Source organism: Mandrillus leucophaeus, unplaced genomic scaffold (genome assembly GCF_000951045.1).
Source record: "Mandrillus leucophaeus isolate KB7577 unplaced genomic scaffold, Mleu.le_1.0 Scaffold298, whole genome shotgun sequence".
Lineage (NCBI taxonomy): Eukaryota > Metazoa > Chordata > Mammalia > Primates > Cercopithecidae > Mandrillus > Mandrillus leucophaeus.
Window position 1 is genome coordinate 3049174 of NW_012103120.1, and position 17696 is coordinate 3066869.

A 17696-nucleotide genomic window follows, 5' to 3' on the forward strand; every position below is an offset into this window, starting at 1 on the left:
TCATAGAAATACAAATTAAAATCATAGTACTCACTCCAAATAATAGCCAAAATTAAAGGAATGATCATTTGAATTTTTGGAAAATTTGTGGGGCATTCACAATTTTCATATATCGCTGGTGGGAGTGTAAATTGCTGCAATGGCTTTGTAAAATTGGCAGTATCTACAAACTCTAAGTATACTAATATGATTTAGCAATTCTACTCTTGCCTGCAAAAATGCATATGTATATATGTTCACTAATAGAGGTGTACAGAATGTTCATGGCAGCATACGTTAAAATACCTAAAAGTAGAAGTAAGCCAATTATTTATCAACAGTAGGATGGATAAACTAAAGCAAATTACTACAGTGGAATGCTGTACAGCAGTAAGAAATGAATCAACTACTGCTGCATCCAACCACATGGACGAATTTCACAAAAAATGTGTAGAGTAAAAGGGACAAGCCACAAGATAGGGACAAGCCACAAGATAACACATACTGTATAATTCCATTTATTTGAAATTCAAAAACAAAATAAATTTTTGGTGTTAGAAGTAATGATAGGGATAATATTTGGAACAGTGCAGTTTGGGGAGCTACACAAGATCCACAGGTGCTGATAATATTTAGCTTCATGATCTAGGTGATAATGTGTTCACTTTGTGATAATAAAGCTGTGCTTACATAATTAGCAGACTCCTCTGTATGTATGTTACTTAAAGAATTTTAGTTCAGATAATTGCAGTTTTGTAACTAGCATAATCTATGTATTAAGCTATAAATATGAGTGCCATTAATTGAAAAAGTGATCATGTTAATTGACAACTTTAAAATTACTTCTAGAATTATTATAAATATTGTAAATTGTAAGTATTATAAATAGTGCTATAATATATACTTCTTTAATGATGAGCTGTATATGTAATATAATACACTATTACATTAAAATAACACCAATAGTTTTTAGAAGTAACCTTTTCACACATATTTTCAGAAGTTGGAAGTTAGTAATTTTTGGAGTGGAGAATTTTGAAGAGTGGTTTATTTTAGCTGGGTGTTTTAAGTGAAAAATTTAAGTGTTTTTTAGTTGTTGTATGCATCTTACAATGTACATTCAGCTGATAACACTGAAACTGTACTGTGTGTGGAGAAGCTATGCTTTTCAGATCCTCTGATAATAGTAAAGGCAATAAATATAGTTTTAAAGTATATCTGTATTCTAGTTTTATGAGGTGAAAGTGTTCTTTGATATTGCTGCAGCAGTGCTTTCTTGGATATACATACACTTAAATAATGATATGGGAAATTTCTTTACAGCTGCCTCATTTTGATTTTTGGTCTCTACTAAAAAGTTTAAAGATAAAACAGTCTTGGGAGAAAGGGAAAAAAATGGAAATAACAGTAAAAGCAAATGCTATGCCCCTTGTTTTCAGTTAGTAATTTTTTATGAAATAGCTTATTTTTTTTGTTGGCATACATTAAAAGAGAATTTACACCATAGAATTAAGTACTATTATGACCATATTAAATTAAGCTTTTTTATTAGAACATTTTAATTTGAAATAATATCCATTTGGTTCTTTTTCTTGTTTAATTAAAAAAAAAACCTCAAATGAGTATTGTTATTCGCCAGCCATGTTTCCTGTTATTTTCTTTAAGCCAAATCTACCTGTTATTCTGTTTTATTTATGTTTTGTACATTTTTCAATAAATATAAGTTCCATGAAGACAGGAACTTAATTGGTTTTGTTTCACTACTGTTTTTCCAGCACTCAGAGCTATTTCAGATACACAGTAGGCACGTGTAAATATTTGTAGTTAGAATGATTGAATGGATCAATGAAATGTAATGAATAAGTCTGCATGGTTCAGCTCTCAATCACCTCCACAGAATTCACTTATTGTTTAAACACATGTAGAAATAACAAATGTTATTTCTAGTATGATTTTTATAGGGATTGGTGGTAGATTTTAAATAAGCTTGAATATTATACAACAGACTTTTGAACTTCTTGTTATTTTTTAAAGGAGGACAAAAATGGTAAGGGGGAAAATAATATACATCATATTTAACTTTGTTTTTTATGAAATAAATAATGATTAAAAATAATCTTCACTTCAAATTGTGTTTTTTCTTGTCTTTGATAATTTTAAAATATGGTAGTATTTAAATATGATAGGACTGCTCAAGTACCACTTAAAATTGTATATATGTATTGGTTTTATTTGTTTTCCTATTTATATCTGTTTCCACCCCACCCCACCTTTTTTAAGAATCCAACTCAAGTCGGAACAGCTCTTCAGGTTTTCTATAATCTTGGAACTTTGAAGGATACTATTACCAGCGTTGTGGATGGATATTGTGCTACTTTAGAAGAAAATATCAACAGTGCATTAGACATAAAAGTTTTGACTCAGCCTTCCCAGTCAGCTGTGAGAGGTATGGATGTGGTTTATATTTAGCTTCTTTATTTATTTATAACTGAGAAGTCCTTTGAAAAGTATGTGAAACACTCATGTTTCAAAGCAATCTAATGACTCATTTTTTAGTAGACAGAAAATGAGAGAAGAAATTATGTTTCAGAATTTATTTATATCGTTTTTGTCTAATCAGTGATTTGAACTGGCCAATTGGTATATTCAGAACTTCTAGATAAAGATCTATAAACTGTAGCATCATTTAGTTGAGAGGAAACAGATGCAAAAAAAAAAAAAAAAAAAGGCAAGGAACACATTTTTCTTCTAAAATCCTTATCCTTCCATGTACTTCTTATTGAGACAGAAAATGTTTTTTAAGGAATGCCATCTCTACTTTAGCTTTCTGGACTTTTCTTTATGATAATTCTGGTACCCAGGAAAAATAATGACTAACTGTGGAGATAGAAACTGATAAAATCCTTGGGAACATTACAACTATATTAAAGTCTAAAGAAAACTGTTAAAGGATGGTAAATTCACGGTAGAGAGGAGTAGCGCTTCATTAGGAGTCTGTAAACCTTTTCCTACCAACACATAGCTGACATAGCTGGTGATACTTACATATACATACCCTTCTCCATAAAAGAAGATAGAAAAGACCACAGATTATATCTACCCTCTCTTACTTGCTGCTACTCCGTGTCTCCGTTTCTCCCCTTATATTCATTCTTCGTTCCTGTTGGTAGGAATGAACTATGCTTTCTCTCAGCAAAGACCAAGCACTTGCAGTTGTATTAGATCTCATCACTGCAAGGTATTGCTTTAGCAGATGCCTTCTTTCCACCAGATTGACAATATTTCTTTCTTTGCATCTCTTTCCCTTCACATACAGTTGTGTTATTGTATCTCCTTTTGCTTAAAATCAATTAAATAAATATATCTTAATGTATTTCTTCAGCTCTACTACCTGCATTTTATTTCTTCAGTCTTCAGGAAAATTCCCCGAAATGTTATCTGTAGTTAATGTTTCTGCTTTTTCTCCTTCCATTTTTCTGTTGAAGGCACTCTGATCTATCACAGGGTTGATGGAATAACTCATATGGAATTAATAAGAGTTCTGGATCCATAGTTAATAGTAAAAAACAGTGGCTATTTATTTTTATTTTTTTTAGATTTTTAATTTTTTATTAAAAAAATATAGATGGAGTTTTGCTATGTTGCCCCAGTTGGTCTTGAACTCCTGGCCTCAAGCAGTCCTCCTTTCCTTGGCCTCCCAAAGTATTGGGATTACAGGCATGAGCCACCATGCCTGGCCTATTATTATTTTTATATTTGCTATATATATGTGACCTTAATACTCAATATATATAACTTTTAAGTTGTACTAAACAAAAAGAGATAAAAGAATCTTAGGTCTTAAAGAGATTTTTAAAGGTTAGCCCTAGCCTCTGAATCGGTTTGTATTGGAACTATTCTGGAAGGATATCTTTGAAAAGAACTTGCCAAAGGAGATTTTACTCTTAGCTTTTCCCAGCAGTTATTCTCAGAAAGTTTGATATAATGTTTAAATTTCCAGGAGCAGTTTAATCTCATTCCCCCTTGTGTTGTCAAGAATGGGGAAAAAAATGAAAGCAGTTATTCACATGCTGTCAATCCTAATGTATGCCTCTTTTGTTGAAAGAATAAAGAGTTTTAAAGCTGCCTTATTACTATGCCTTGACAAGTGGATACCATGATTTAACACAGAAACCTTAAGCATCAATTCTTTATTATTTTCTTTAAAAGAGTAATCACAATTATTTTATATTTTAAAATGTTTTATAGACAGTATTAATGTTAGTTTCCTGATCTTGTTTATATTGAAGTTATGTAGGAGAATGTCCTTGTTTGTTGGAAATACACATTAAAATATTCAAGAATGATGGGCATCGTGTCAGTAACTTACAAGTTGTTCAGGGAAAAATTTTTTTTACAATACTTACAAATTTTTTATAAATGTAAGATTATTTCAAAATTTTAAAAATACATAATAGGATTCTGTCAGTGTATGTTTCTGAGAGTGAATGGCTCACAGCTGATGAGGATCTAACAGAACCACTACACAGGAAATTGACAGTGGCATTCATGAGTGTGATGGTGCATGATCTCAATTTCAATCTGAGACTTCCTAAGAAGAGAAAAAATACACACACACACACACACGTGAGTATAAATAATACAATTTTAAGGATAAAAAATAAAAAGCCTATAACTCAATAAGAAAAAGGTAAACAACCCAAGAGAAAAAAATGGATCAAAAATATGAATAGGCAGGTCACAGAAGAACACATCCAATAAACATGTGAGAAGATGCTCAGCCTCTTTTTGCAGGATGAAACAGTTATTAAGGAAATACAAATTAATCATCAGATTGGCAAAATCTAAGAACTAAGTTCTGGACAAGAGCAGAAACTGTTGTAAACTATGCAAGGAGAATAAAATCCACTTTACTCAATTTTATCTCTAAGGTGGAAAATGTGTTCACCTTATATTATACTTTCTAAGAATATACTGCAAGAAACTCTGGCACGTATATATAAGAATTTTTGTTACCTGGCTGGCATGGTGGCTCATGCCTGTAATCCCAGCACTTTGGGAGGCCAAAGTGGGTGGATCAACTTGAGGTCAAGAGTTTGAGACCAGCCTGGCCAACATGGTAAAACCCCCTCTCTACTAAAAATACAGAAAAATTAGCTGGGCATGGTGGCACATGCCTGTAATCCCAGCTACTCAGGAGGCTGAAGCAGGAGAATCGCTTGAACCCAGGAGGCAGAGGTTGCAGTGAGCCAAGATAGTGCCACTGCACTGAAGCCTGGGCAACAGAGCAAGACTCCATCTAAAAAAAAAAAAAAAAAAAGAATTTTAGTTACCTCATTGTTTACAAATAGTGAAAAAGTACAAGCAATGGATAAACTAGTTTATTAAGGGGATTAATACACAGCGTTTAAATTAACAAATTTCCCGATATAGATAATGGTCAAAAACAGTACATGAAAAAGTTACAGAAACATATATACAGCATGATACCGATTTAAAGCCTAAGAACATGACAGACTATATTAAATTGTTTTTGCATGTGCACATATGTACTAACAGTGTAAATACGTGCATTGGAACAATGATCAACAATTTTAAGATACCAATGCTGGGCATGGTGGCACATGCCTGTAATCCCAGCTACTTGGGATGCTGAGGCGGAAGGATCACTTGAGCCCAGGAGTTCGAATCCAGCCTGAGCAACATAGCAAGACTCTATCTCTTAAAAACAAACTACAAAACCCGATACCATTACATCTGATGAGACAGCAAGGGAAATGAGACTAGCAAAGGAGAGGACAAGGAAACTTCACTTTATTTAATGTTGTATTTCTTAAAGTTTGGTGGTTAGTGTTCATAACATTATTCTATATGCTTTTTTGTATGCCTGAAATATTTAACAATAAAACATAAATGTTAAGAAAGTCAAACAATGAAGAAAGATGATAATGAAGCAAAGTAGACAACACAGTATATCCAAATTTCATCACCCAGATAGATACTGTGGTTGTTACTATACAGTGAACAGTAGTCCATACATTTATCTGTGCATTTTATGCTATAGAAGGATAAATGGAGAGGCATAAATGGAATTTTAAGATACATGCTTTTTAAAAATATCTTTTTATTATAAAGTAAAACTTACACAAAAAAACCGTAAATGAAACATGTAGCTTAATGAATTATTATAAGGTGAACACTTCCTAGGCTAAACCAGCCATCCAGAAACCTCTTTACCAATCACAACCAATCCCTCTCTCTCCCGTATGTAACCGTTATCCTCACTTTTATATTGATAACTTCCTGTGTTTTTCTGTTTATAGTTTTATCATTCATGTGTGTGAACTTAAGCACCATAGTTTAGCCTTACCAGTTTTAGAAGTATACTTTTTAAAATAAAAAGTATTTTATTTTCGTTCAACAAAATAATTAGAAATTTATGTGGCATCAAGGACTTAGTGAATTTCCAATTAATGCTTCTTCATAGGAAATACTAGATCCTAATTGATACTTCTAAATTTGAAAGTAATGAATGAAAGATTACAAAAAAATTAAGAAATTGAAATCATTTGTTACTAAGTCTGTTGAGTCTTTACTACTAAATGTGGGAGATAGGCATACCTAAACTTTTCCCTACCCCCCCATCCTCATTTGCCTGTTGTTTGTTATGTTATTTTTGAATGATTAATATTTTTTACATGTTCTTCTATTTTTAAATGATTTTAATCTCTGGTTCTTTTAATATGACCTCTGCATTTCTTTTCTCTTTTTTTCAATAGCTTTAGGAGTACAAGTGGGTTTTGGTTACATGGATGAATTGTATAGTGGTGAAGTCTAAGATTTTAGTGCATGGTCACCCAAGTCATGTACATTGTACCAATATGTTGTTTTTTAGCCCTCACATCCCTCCCACTCTCCCATTCTGAGTCTCCAATGTCCATTATAGCACCCTTTTTGTACCGATAGCTTAGCTCCCACTTGTAAGTGAGAACATATGGTATTCAGTTTTCCACTCCTGAGTTACTTCACTTAGAATAATGGCCACTTGTTCCATCCAAGTTGCTGCAAAATATATTATTTCATTCTTTTTTATGGCTAAGTAGTATTCCATGGTGTGTGTGTATGTATATATGTGTGTGTGTGTGTATATGTGTGTGTGTGTATATATATGTGTGTGTGTGTGTATATATATATGACAGTTTCTTTACCCACTCATCGTTTTATGAACACTTAGATTGGTTCCCTATCTTTGCAATTGTGAGTTACGTTGTGATAAACATACACATGTAGTTGTCTTTTTGATATATGACTTATTTTCCCTTGGGTAGATACCCAGTAGTGGGACTGCTGGATCGAATGGTAGATGTACTTTAGGTCTTTGAGAAATCTCCGTACTATTTTCCATAGAGGTTGTACTAGACCTCTCCATTTCTATACTTATCTCTCCCTTGGCTGGATATCGTAATCTAGTTGATTTTTCAAAAATGTTTCACAGGTACTGTGCTCTCTTGAGTCCTTACATAGTTGGTGGTGTGTTTTGCTTTTATGCTTAAATGATTTGGCCAGGTATAAATTTTTATTTACACTTTCCCTTGGAATTTTGTAGCTGTTTGTGTCCCAATAAATAATGTTTTTCTTCCCCCCCGAACTGGAAAATGAGACACAAATGTAGGAGACAAAAACATGACAATTGTAATGTTAGTTTTATTACTGTTGAAAAAAATGCACCGAAAAGCATGGCTTTGATTTATAACCAAATGGATTTTTTAATATATCACCTCAAAATTAAACTTATTTCCCAATTTAGCCTTTCCCACTATACTTACCACTGGTAGAATGTTGGTCAGAATGCACCTTTTATATATACAAAGCTTCCACAACAGAGGAATGAAGGGACTGAGCCAGTGATGCTCAGTTTCTTATTCAGATTCACTCTTCACTCACTCCTCTTCACATGGAGAGAGTTGGATAAGAGGTAGGGAAGGAAGGTAAGAAAGTTACTTTAGCTGAAGTCCCTTCATATGAAAGGAAAATGAAGGGTCCCATCTACCATCAGACATTGCTTTACCAACTGCTGGGTTTTAGTGTTATATTAGAGAATTATGAGACTAATCAGATTTTTATCCCCCACTAGTTGACTTGCTTTTTCTTGACTGTCCAAATGGATTTTCCTTTATCTTTGAAGTTGAGTGACTTCTTTAGCATGTGTCTCAGAGTTTAATGCTCTGTGTCATGTTTTCTGTGTGTGTGTGTGTGTGTGTGTGTGTGTGTGTGAGTTAAAGTATGTTCCCTTTTATAGAAAAGTTTTCTTCCACTGTATATTGAATGTTTTTCTGTTCCATTTGTTCTTTTCAGGAACTTTATGCATATATCAGATATTCTTTGTTTTCCATGTCTAGTATCTTCTTGCACTTGGTGCTGGGCATAATGTGGGAGAGAGAGTGTCATGGATGTGGAAGTCTGATTCTCTTAATATTTGCTTGGAGTTTTTTCACTTTGCTTCCAGTATCTTTGCATTTTACTTCATTTTGTATTATTTCCTCTTGCCTATTTTACATGTGTTACTGTGTTTTCACTCTCATTTATTATAACTTTTTGTTTTTTCTAATATGATCCTAATTTCTATAATATTTTTCCAGTGAGTATTCCAGTAATTACTTTGAGGCAGTGGAAAACTGAGTACCCCTTTCTGTTGTTTCTTTGGTGATCTATGTTTATCATTGCTTCTAGCTTATATTCCTTTCTTCCTCCTTCCTGCCACCCTCCCCAGTGTCTATGTTAAGTCCGTTCTTGCTTTGTTTCTGATGATTATTCATCATTGAAAACTGCTAGCTATTCATTGAAGAATGGTATAGGCATGGCTGAAGAGAGATACCTGAAGCACTCTGCAATTTAATTTAGGTTTGTTGTCTACAATAACCATTGACCCGTTTGTTACTTCTTTTTACCTTGGGAGCACATCTGTTCTCAAAATTTGTATCATTCAGAAGAAGCTTAGTATGGCTTCCAGTAAAGCTGTTTAAGCCATTTCTGTGTTGAATCCTAGCATTCGCAGTATTTTTTTTCTTCATCTCACTTTACCTCCAGTAGTCTCCCCACACTCAGGGGCTAATTCTTAAACAACATAAATATCAATTCCTTGTGATTTTCCTTCAGCTTTTTTTTTTTTTTCATTTTGCAATGTTGAATATTCCCTGGCCTGTCCATATCTGTAGATCTCAGCTGTAATCAAGAGAATCCTTAGATAGCTTGTGCAAATTCTTACAATTGATTTTAAGAGCAATTTACTTCTTCCTAATGATCTATGGTGTCATCTTTCTGGTTCCTTCTTCATTTTGACTTATCTACAGCAACTGGCATGCATGCTTCATAATCTCCAGTTTGAAGTTTTGTTTCTTTGAGGTTGACATTTTCAATCTTTTGTTTGATTTTCTTTTCATTGGCATTCAAGGGAAGAGAATAATAAAATGATTTTATTCCACCATCACTAACTAGAAATCATTTTTCAAGTATTGTATCTATGAGGATCTCTTAGTTTCTTTTATCAGTTAAATAAAACTTAAGGGACTATTTTGTTTCTTGAGTCTATTAAAGCTAACTGGTAATGGCAATATCTTGTATTTCTGCTTGTATTTAAAAGAATAATAGGTTGAAGGGTTTCATAAAACCAAGTCATACATATTCCAGGAATTTGACCTGTATTTTTTAGTATTCATAAAGACACTACATACCCTTTTCTGACTGTTATGAGTTCATTCTTTATATAACATGTGAGAACAGCTGCAGATTGTTACAGTATTATCCATTTCCTGTATACCTTCCCTTAATAGTCTTTGCATAGCACTGCAAATATTCTAAAACTTCATTAGATGCAGATTTCAAACAGGTATTATCTATATTTTTAAGCCAACATCTTTCTCATAGATTATTTTATTGCTTGCTACTATTATCAGACTAAAGAAATAACTGCGTTTATTTGCTAAAGGTACATGCAATTCTTTTCTGAATTGTTGAAAAACTAGAGTTGGGTAGTTTACACACACAGTGCCTCTGGTTTTCTTGATCTTGTCCTCCATAAAAGCAGGGATATAGACTGACTAACCAATGATGAGCTCTTCTACTGCCTGGTATTTAACGTTAGTTTGGAGTGAAATGTATGCCTTTCAATTTGGGATTAAAATTTCTATTTTTTTGTTGAAACTTTTCAAACCTTTACATATAGATTCCTGTATGTGTTATATACAAGAACATTCTTAGACAGTCTCACTCTCTAAAAAGTTAGTATTAATACATTAATATTATTTAAGGTGCAGTTCATACTCAAAATTGTATTGTTCCCCAAAATGTTGTTTGTGTAAGTTGGTTTCACCTGACTGAAACCAGTGAAACCAATCAGGGATCATGCTTTTCTGTTGGCTGTCTTGTCTCTTTAATAAAAAGCAGCACCACTGCCTTTTTCTTTCTTTTTTTTTTTTTTTAATGGTATTAACATTTTTTGGAGAGCCTCATAATCTGAATTTGTCTGGATTCATGTGGTATTTTCTTCATGATTAGCTTCAGGGTAAACATACCATTGGTAAGATGATGTTGTGTACTTCCTATTACATCATATCAGGAAACAACAAAATTATTTCAGTTTGTTTCATTGCTGCTGATGCTGAATTAGATCACTCCATTAAATTGGCATATGCCAGATTGGTCTTTGTAATACTATGCTCTTTTCTTTGTAATTAGTAATTTATAGGTGCATACTTTGAGACTATGTGATGAATATCTTGTTCTCGATAACATTTTTTTTTTGAGATGGGGTTTTGCTCTTGTTGCCCAGGCTGGAGTGCAATTATATGATCTCGGCTCACTGCAACCTCCGCCTCCTGGGTTCAAGCAGTTTCCTGCCTCAGCCTCCCGAGTAGCTAGAATTACAGGCATGTGATACCATGCCTGGCTAATTCTGTATTTTTAGTAGAGATGGGTTTCTCCATGTTGGTCAGGCTGGTTTCGAATCCTGACTTCAAGTGATCTGCCCACCTCAGCCTCCCAAAGTGCTGGGATTACAGGCATGAGTCACCATGCTCGGCCAATAACATTTCACTTAGTGTTTTGGTATCCACTGATACTCTTTCTCTTAATTAATTTTGCAACTAGTAGTTGCAAAATGGTGATTTTTTTTTCTAATTCTGTCATTCTTTCTGCGTTTATTAGCTGATATTCTTTTATAAAGAGCATTTCCATCCTTTATAAACATTTGAGTTTCACTATATACTCATGAATTATTTTTTAATCATTGTTTTATAATTTATTACCATCAGTATTATTTTGGATGGCCAAATTATCTGAAATTTGTGTTGTGGAAGCCCCTTCCAGTCAACTTGATGTATCCTTTTGAAAAATTTCATTTGTCTTCAAACACTTTATTGCTCACTGGCACAATATCTGTCACATTCACCTTGTATTTTCACTGCTCCAAAGATGAAATCACTCTTTTTTCCACTGAATCCTGCTTTGTTTTTATTGGAGAATGGTCTTAGAAATCAAAATTTGGATACTAGGTATACTTATTACTCTTGAGGAACCATTGTCTCTCTGACTTTCCAGTGGATAGAGTTGGGAAATACGTCTAATCCCCATTACATATTTGTGTCTTTATTCTGTTTACACTGAGAACCTTATTTTGCTCTGTTCCAAAATATACCTAAACTAGTTTCAGGATTACTACTTCAATACCACATCCAGCAAAAATCTATTTAATAAAGTTCAATATTTCGTTGCAATTTTTTGTGTGTAAATGTATCTTACTGAAGTCAGTGTTCTATAAGTAAAAATTCCATGAATTAAAATTGTTTTCCTCCTGCGTGGTTATGTTTTCAGTTTGATATATAGTTAGTTGTATTTGTTTCGGTATTTGTTTATATTCAGTTTTTTTTTTTTTTTTTTTTTTAATGAAAGAGGGGGCACAACACACACATACTTTATTTGTTCCTGTATTTGTTTTTATTGTTTTAGAGTTTTTTATTTTTAAGAAAGGGGATACAACACACACATACACACACACATGTACATACACAGGATAAATGGGAAATTAGTGAAGATGGTTTCTTGCAAGGGGCATGAGAGCGGTAGGAAACAGAGGAAGACTCACCTCCATCCTTGTACCTTTCACCTATTTCATTTCCCACCATTCTCACACCTCTTGTAGGAAACCATTTTCATCAATTTCCATTTTATCCTTTCTGGATATGTGTCGCTTCCCTTTCTTAAGCATAAAAGGTTAAGATTCTTACTCGTAAGAAATTATTTCCTATGAGACAGGAAATAATTTTAGTTCCTTCTAAAGAAGGAACTTCTCATTTTTTAGCTTATGTATGGTTTTCATAATAACATATATATATGTGTGTGTATGTATATATATATTTGCCTTTGGAAAACTTTATTTTTCATAGTACTTTCTCACTTGTAACCAGGGGGACCTGGACGATCTACCATGCCAACCCCAGGAAATACTGCAGCTTTGCGTGCTTCACTCTGGACAAATATGGAGAAACTTATGGATCATATTTATGCTGTTTGTGGACAGGTAAATATTTGAAGGAGTGGAAAGAACATTAATATGGATTAACTCCTGGTTATTCCAAGTTCTGTGACCTTGGGCAGGTTTTTTAAATTGATGAGCATTCAAAATACCTCCACTAGCTGATTATAATGTACCTAAAGGTCGCCATTTCCCTTTTCTTGCTTTTTCTATTGCCTAAGCTTTACATTTGTTTCATTTAAGGTACAACATCTACAAAAAGTATTGGCCAAGAAGAGAGATCCTGTTTCTCATATTTGTTTCATTGAAGAAATAGTTAAGGTATGTTTAAATGAACACATTTTTATATCTTTCTTGTATAAAACAGGAATATATGAGTCAGCATCATTTGTGTTACTACCTTACAGAGTGGCTACATATGAAATGGCAATAGATAAGTGTATTTCTTGACAACTATAAATGTTCCTTGCAATATAAATGTAATTGTGAGGCTGGGCGCGGTGGCTCACACCTGTAATCCCAGCACTTTGGGAGGCCAAGGTGGGTGGAACACGAGGTGAGAAGTTCAAGACCAGCCTGGCCAATACGGTGAAACTCTGTCTCTAATAAAAATACAAAAATTAGCCGGGCATGGTAGCGTACACCTGTAGTCCCAGCTACTCGGGAGGCTGAGGCAGGAGAATTGCTTCAACCCAGGAGGCAGAGGTTGCAGTAAGCTGAGATCGCACCCCTGCACTCCAGCCTGGGTGACAGAGTGAAACTCCGTCTCAAAAATAAATAAATAAGCGAAAATAAATGTAATCGTGTTTGTTTATGGAGTAGCTGCTATCTTTAGTATTATTTATAGATTAATTTCTGTAATATATATACTGATTTCTCATTTTTTTGTTATATAAATGACAGCTTGTAAGTGCTTTAAAATTTCCACTGGAGAATAAGTTGAAAATTTTTGGTAAATAAGATGTTTAAATAGAAGTTGTTATAATGTGTTTACTGAAGGTTGTTGATTTTTCCCATAAAGTACTTTGCTGTATTCATTTTCCATATTCTGAGATCTTTCTGTCATCCACCAATCTGCTAGCCTCATGGGCCATAAGAATTCTTTCCATGCATAGGAATGCCTGATTCTACATTTTTTTCATTATATTGATTTTTTTTGATAATGATTAATAGGATAATGATTCTACCGATCGTTAAATCCTAATCTCCAATAGCCCAAAGAAAAACGTTCCCTGAGTTTCCAGTGTTATGGTATAGGTAATTTCCTTTGTAAGTCCACAATATTAAATATTTTGTATACTGTGTGGAGACCCTCCAGGACTATCCCTCAAGTTTGATGATTTATTAGGAGGATCGATAGAACCCAGTGTCACAGGATCCTTAGGGTATCACTTCGCCAGCCAGAAACTCCTGTGACCAGTGGTACCTTCTGCCTGAGTATTGCTCTTGCCCGCTGGGCTCGTTCTGCCCACTTGGCCTAGCAGACTGCACTTGGCTCGTACTACCGGCCCAGACCCCACAACTGACAAACACGAGCCAGGCACAGAGCGGCGAGTGGTATGTGAGTGACAAGCTTGGGGTCCGGCCACCACACAGCCAGGCACACTGGCTGCTGTGGCAGGGCAGGCAGCTCCAGGTATCAGCACAGGTGCTAGCTCCATGTGAGGCTGCAGCTGGATCATGTACTGCACATGGCTTATGCTGCAGGCACCCGCATCTAGATGAAGGGAATGTCGTGACACCTGGAAGCTCAAGAGATGCCAGAAACTGCAGAATCCCAAAGAAAGTGTCACAACCCTGGCTCGGAGAGCTCCTAGGTGTGGGTTCCCCAAAGGGCCACAGCTCTTCTCTCCTTCCTGTTCCCCAGAACGTGGTGAGTGGTGGGGACGTGTTTCAGCCCTGTTTGTGTTACAACTTTTTTAGTCCAGCCATTTGGCAGGTCCTGAGTTCTTGTCCCACATCCAAGAAGAATGAGGTATGTGGACAACTGGAAGGTGAGCAAGGCAGAGAGGAACTTCACTGAGTAGCAGAACAGTTGTCAGGACACCCGAAGTGGGCAGCTCCTTTCTGCAAGCAGGTCATCTCCACAAGTGTCCAGCTCTTAGTGGAGAGGAGACCTGCAGTGTGTAGCTCCCTTCCACATGCAGACCATCCTGATGTCTGTGCAGCCCTCAGTGTAGAGATCTGAAGTGGGTGGGTCCCATCCACAGACTGGTCATCCCAACATCCGTACAGTCCTCAGCATAGAGGAGAACCAGAGTGGTTAGTTTATATCTGTGGGCAGGTCATCCTATCATCTGTGCAGCACTCAGCACAGAGGAGACCTAGAGTGGTTAGCTTGTATCTGCTGGTAGGTCATCTTGTCATCTGTGCAGCCCTCAGTGGAGAGGAGACCCAGAATGGGTAGGTCCTTTCCACAGGCAGGTCATCTTGATGTATGTACAGTCCTCAGTGGAGAGGAGACCTGGAGTGGGTAGGACCCATCTGCAAGCTGGTCATCCTGACATCTGTGTAGCCCTCAGCAGAGAGGAGACCCAGAGTGGTTAGCTTGTATCTGCTGGCAGGTCATCCCATCATTTGTGCAGCCCTCAGTAGAGAGGAAACCCAGAGTGGGTAGCTCCTATCCACAGGCAGATAGTCTTATCATCTGCCCGAGCCTGGCTGAGTCGGGGGTTTTTATGGGCTTCAAAAGGGAGGAAGTGTGTGCTGATTGGTCCATGGTTGGCCATGGGCAGGCCTGGAAAAAGCACCATAAGTTCTCACTCCAGTCCGCAGAACTGGCAGTCCAGCCCCTGGGCTTCAGGTTGCTGGCTTAAATGTAGGTCCTCACCATGGACTCCCCCATTTCTGCCCAGGAGCCTTTCTGCCTCCTGCCACCAACAACCCGTTGTCCACAACACGCAGGCTGTTCATGTCAAGGGACATCTGCAGGCCCTCACTGAGCTGCCCTCAACACTCCCTCTGCCTTCCTGCCATGCTCGTTGGTGTCCAAAGTCTGGAGGGGGCCAAGGTGGCAGAGGGCTGGTGTGCTGCCCCAAGCATGCACACACCCAGGTAAGATGTGACTGCACCTGGGCTTGGCCTCAATTGTGCTGTGAAATCAAAGTAGATGCTGGGAGCAGGGAGAGGCCAGGCAGTGGGAGCAGGCACTTTCAAGCCTGTGGAGGCAGGGAGCTTCCCAGGTCCCCAAGAACACAGGGATGCCTGGGTCCACAGCTGTGGCTGGGCGGCTGCAGCTACAGCCAGGAGGACAGGGCTCCCACCCCTCCAACTCAGAAGTGGGTGGGGCTCCTGCTGGCTCTCCACTGCAGCCAGCCTCATGGCAGTGGCTGCTCCAGGCAGGTCACCCCTGCCATCGCCAGCATATAGTTGTACTCATCATGGCTATGATTTGTGGCAGCTAAAGGATGTGAAGCAAAATCAGCAAAGGGAAAAAGGATGCATAGGGCAAGGTCTAGAGGAGACCAGATGCAAGCTTCCAAAGAGTCCTCTCCCACTGGAGTTAGACATGAGCCCCTTGATTCTTCCAGCAGCAAGTTATGAGATCATGCAAAAAGTGCTGTCTACCAGGAAAACTCAGCTTGAGCTTGTGAGTCCAGAGTTTTATCAGTGGTTAGTTAATGCCTAAAGAAATACCGAAATTCTAGACTCCCAGTAGAAAAGCAAGTGTTCAGTATAAACCATATTGTTTGTCACAAACAGTTTAGATACAGTGAACAACTCTTAACAGAGAATCATGGGGTCCTTCTCAAAATCTAAGTTCCTAGATGCTAGCCAAATACCAACCTTGCAATCAGGATTTTCTGACAATAGCTACTCAGACCTGTTATATTAACTCTTTTGTGCACATATACTTATATCAGTACATACCTGCTTACTTTACCCTGCTTTCTACTTGGCTTTCAATTGTGTAAAAGAAACAATGAGATGCTTTTTTCAAGGTGTATAGTCACTCATGTTTTGCATTTATTACTAGATGGAATAATTAATATTGGGCCTTCATATTTACAGACAAACACCTATACTTGCCGTGTTTTCATTCGTTTGTTCTGATTTTGGCTGTCTTTCTACAAAAATGAATCTATTTAGTGTTTATGTGCAGTGGCCTCATTTCGAGCTTTTATTATCGAATACTTTGCATACTTTTATTCCTTTTGAACAATTTAATATTCTACTAACAACATAAGCACAGTTATAACGAACCAACTGTACTCAGGAGAATCTAATGAAAATATCAAAAATAAATAATACTGCTATTTAGGAGGCTTAGGTTTGTATTATTATTACATTGGGTAGAGTTTCTACATAAAAACACATATAAATTCTTGATAACAATAAATTATTAAGGTGAATGAACACTGACAACTTGTGTAGGCCAGATTTTAAATGCATATGAGTCCAGGCACAGTGGCTCATGCCTGTAATCCCAAGGCGAGAGAATCTTTTGAAGCCATGAGTTCAAAACCAGCCTGGGCAGCATAGGGAGACAGCATCTCCACAAAAACTAAAACAATTCGCTAGGCATGGTAGTGTACACCTGTAGTTCCAGATATTCAGGAGACTGAAGCAGGAGGATTGCTTGAGCCCGGGAGTTCAAGGTTATAGTCAGTTAAGATTGCACCACTGTACTCTAGCCTGAGTAACAAAGCGAGACCCTTTCTGAAAGAGAGAGAGAGAGAAAGAGAGAAAGAAAATGCGTATGAATCATTACTGATTAAAAGGGATTGTTAGGAATAGGGATGTATGCTTTTTATTCACCTATTTCATGTACTTAAAAAACTTCTTATTAAAATAAAACCATTAAAGATTGCTCTTTCAGAGATTATTCGCATGCTATTTAAGGATATATTCATATGCCACACACACATAACTATTTATATATAAATTTTAATGGAAATTACCAGTTTAGTTGAAATTTTTTTGAGGGCAATATTTATGAAAAAAATTTAGTCTCTCTTGGAATTCAGTGTACCTGTCTATAGAAAAGATCAGTCTTTTGTGAAAAGTCCGAAATGACGTTTCCTCCTCTGTACTTGGGAATTCCAGAGCAAGAGAAAAGTAAACTCAAAAGAAAATATTTGTCATATGTTGCAAAGAGAGCACATAAAGTTCTCAATATTTAGTACAATTTCTTTGAATAGTCTTTTTCTTCAAATATATCTTTATTATAAAGCTGTAAACAAATACA

General features: G+C 36.3%; 1 protein-coding gene across 2 annotated transcripts in view; it reads left to right on the forward strand.

The window, feature by feature from the left end:
* COG5 (component of oligomeric golgi complex 5) overlaps window positions 1–17696 on the forward strand; it is a 362534-nt gene that overhangs the window by 196179 nt on the left and 148659 nt on the right. For both annotated transcript variants that reach the window (XM_011986381.1, XM_011986382.1), the window contains exons 8-10: window positions 2260–2425; window positions 12441–12553; window positions 12752–12829. In XM_011986381.1, the coding sequence (XP_011841771.1) occupies window positions 2260–2425; window positions 12441–12553; window positions 12752–12829 (357 nt within the window). The remainder of the gene's footprint in view (window positions 1–2259; window positions 2426–12440; window positions 12554–12751; window positions 12830–17696) is intronic.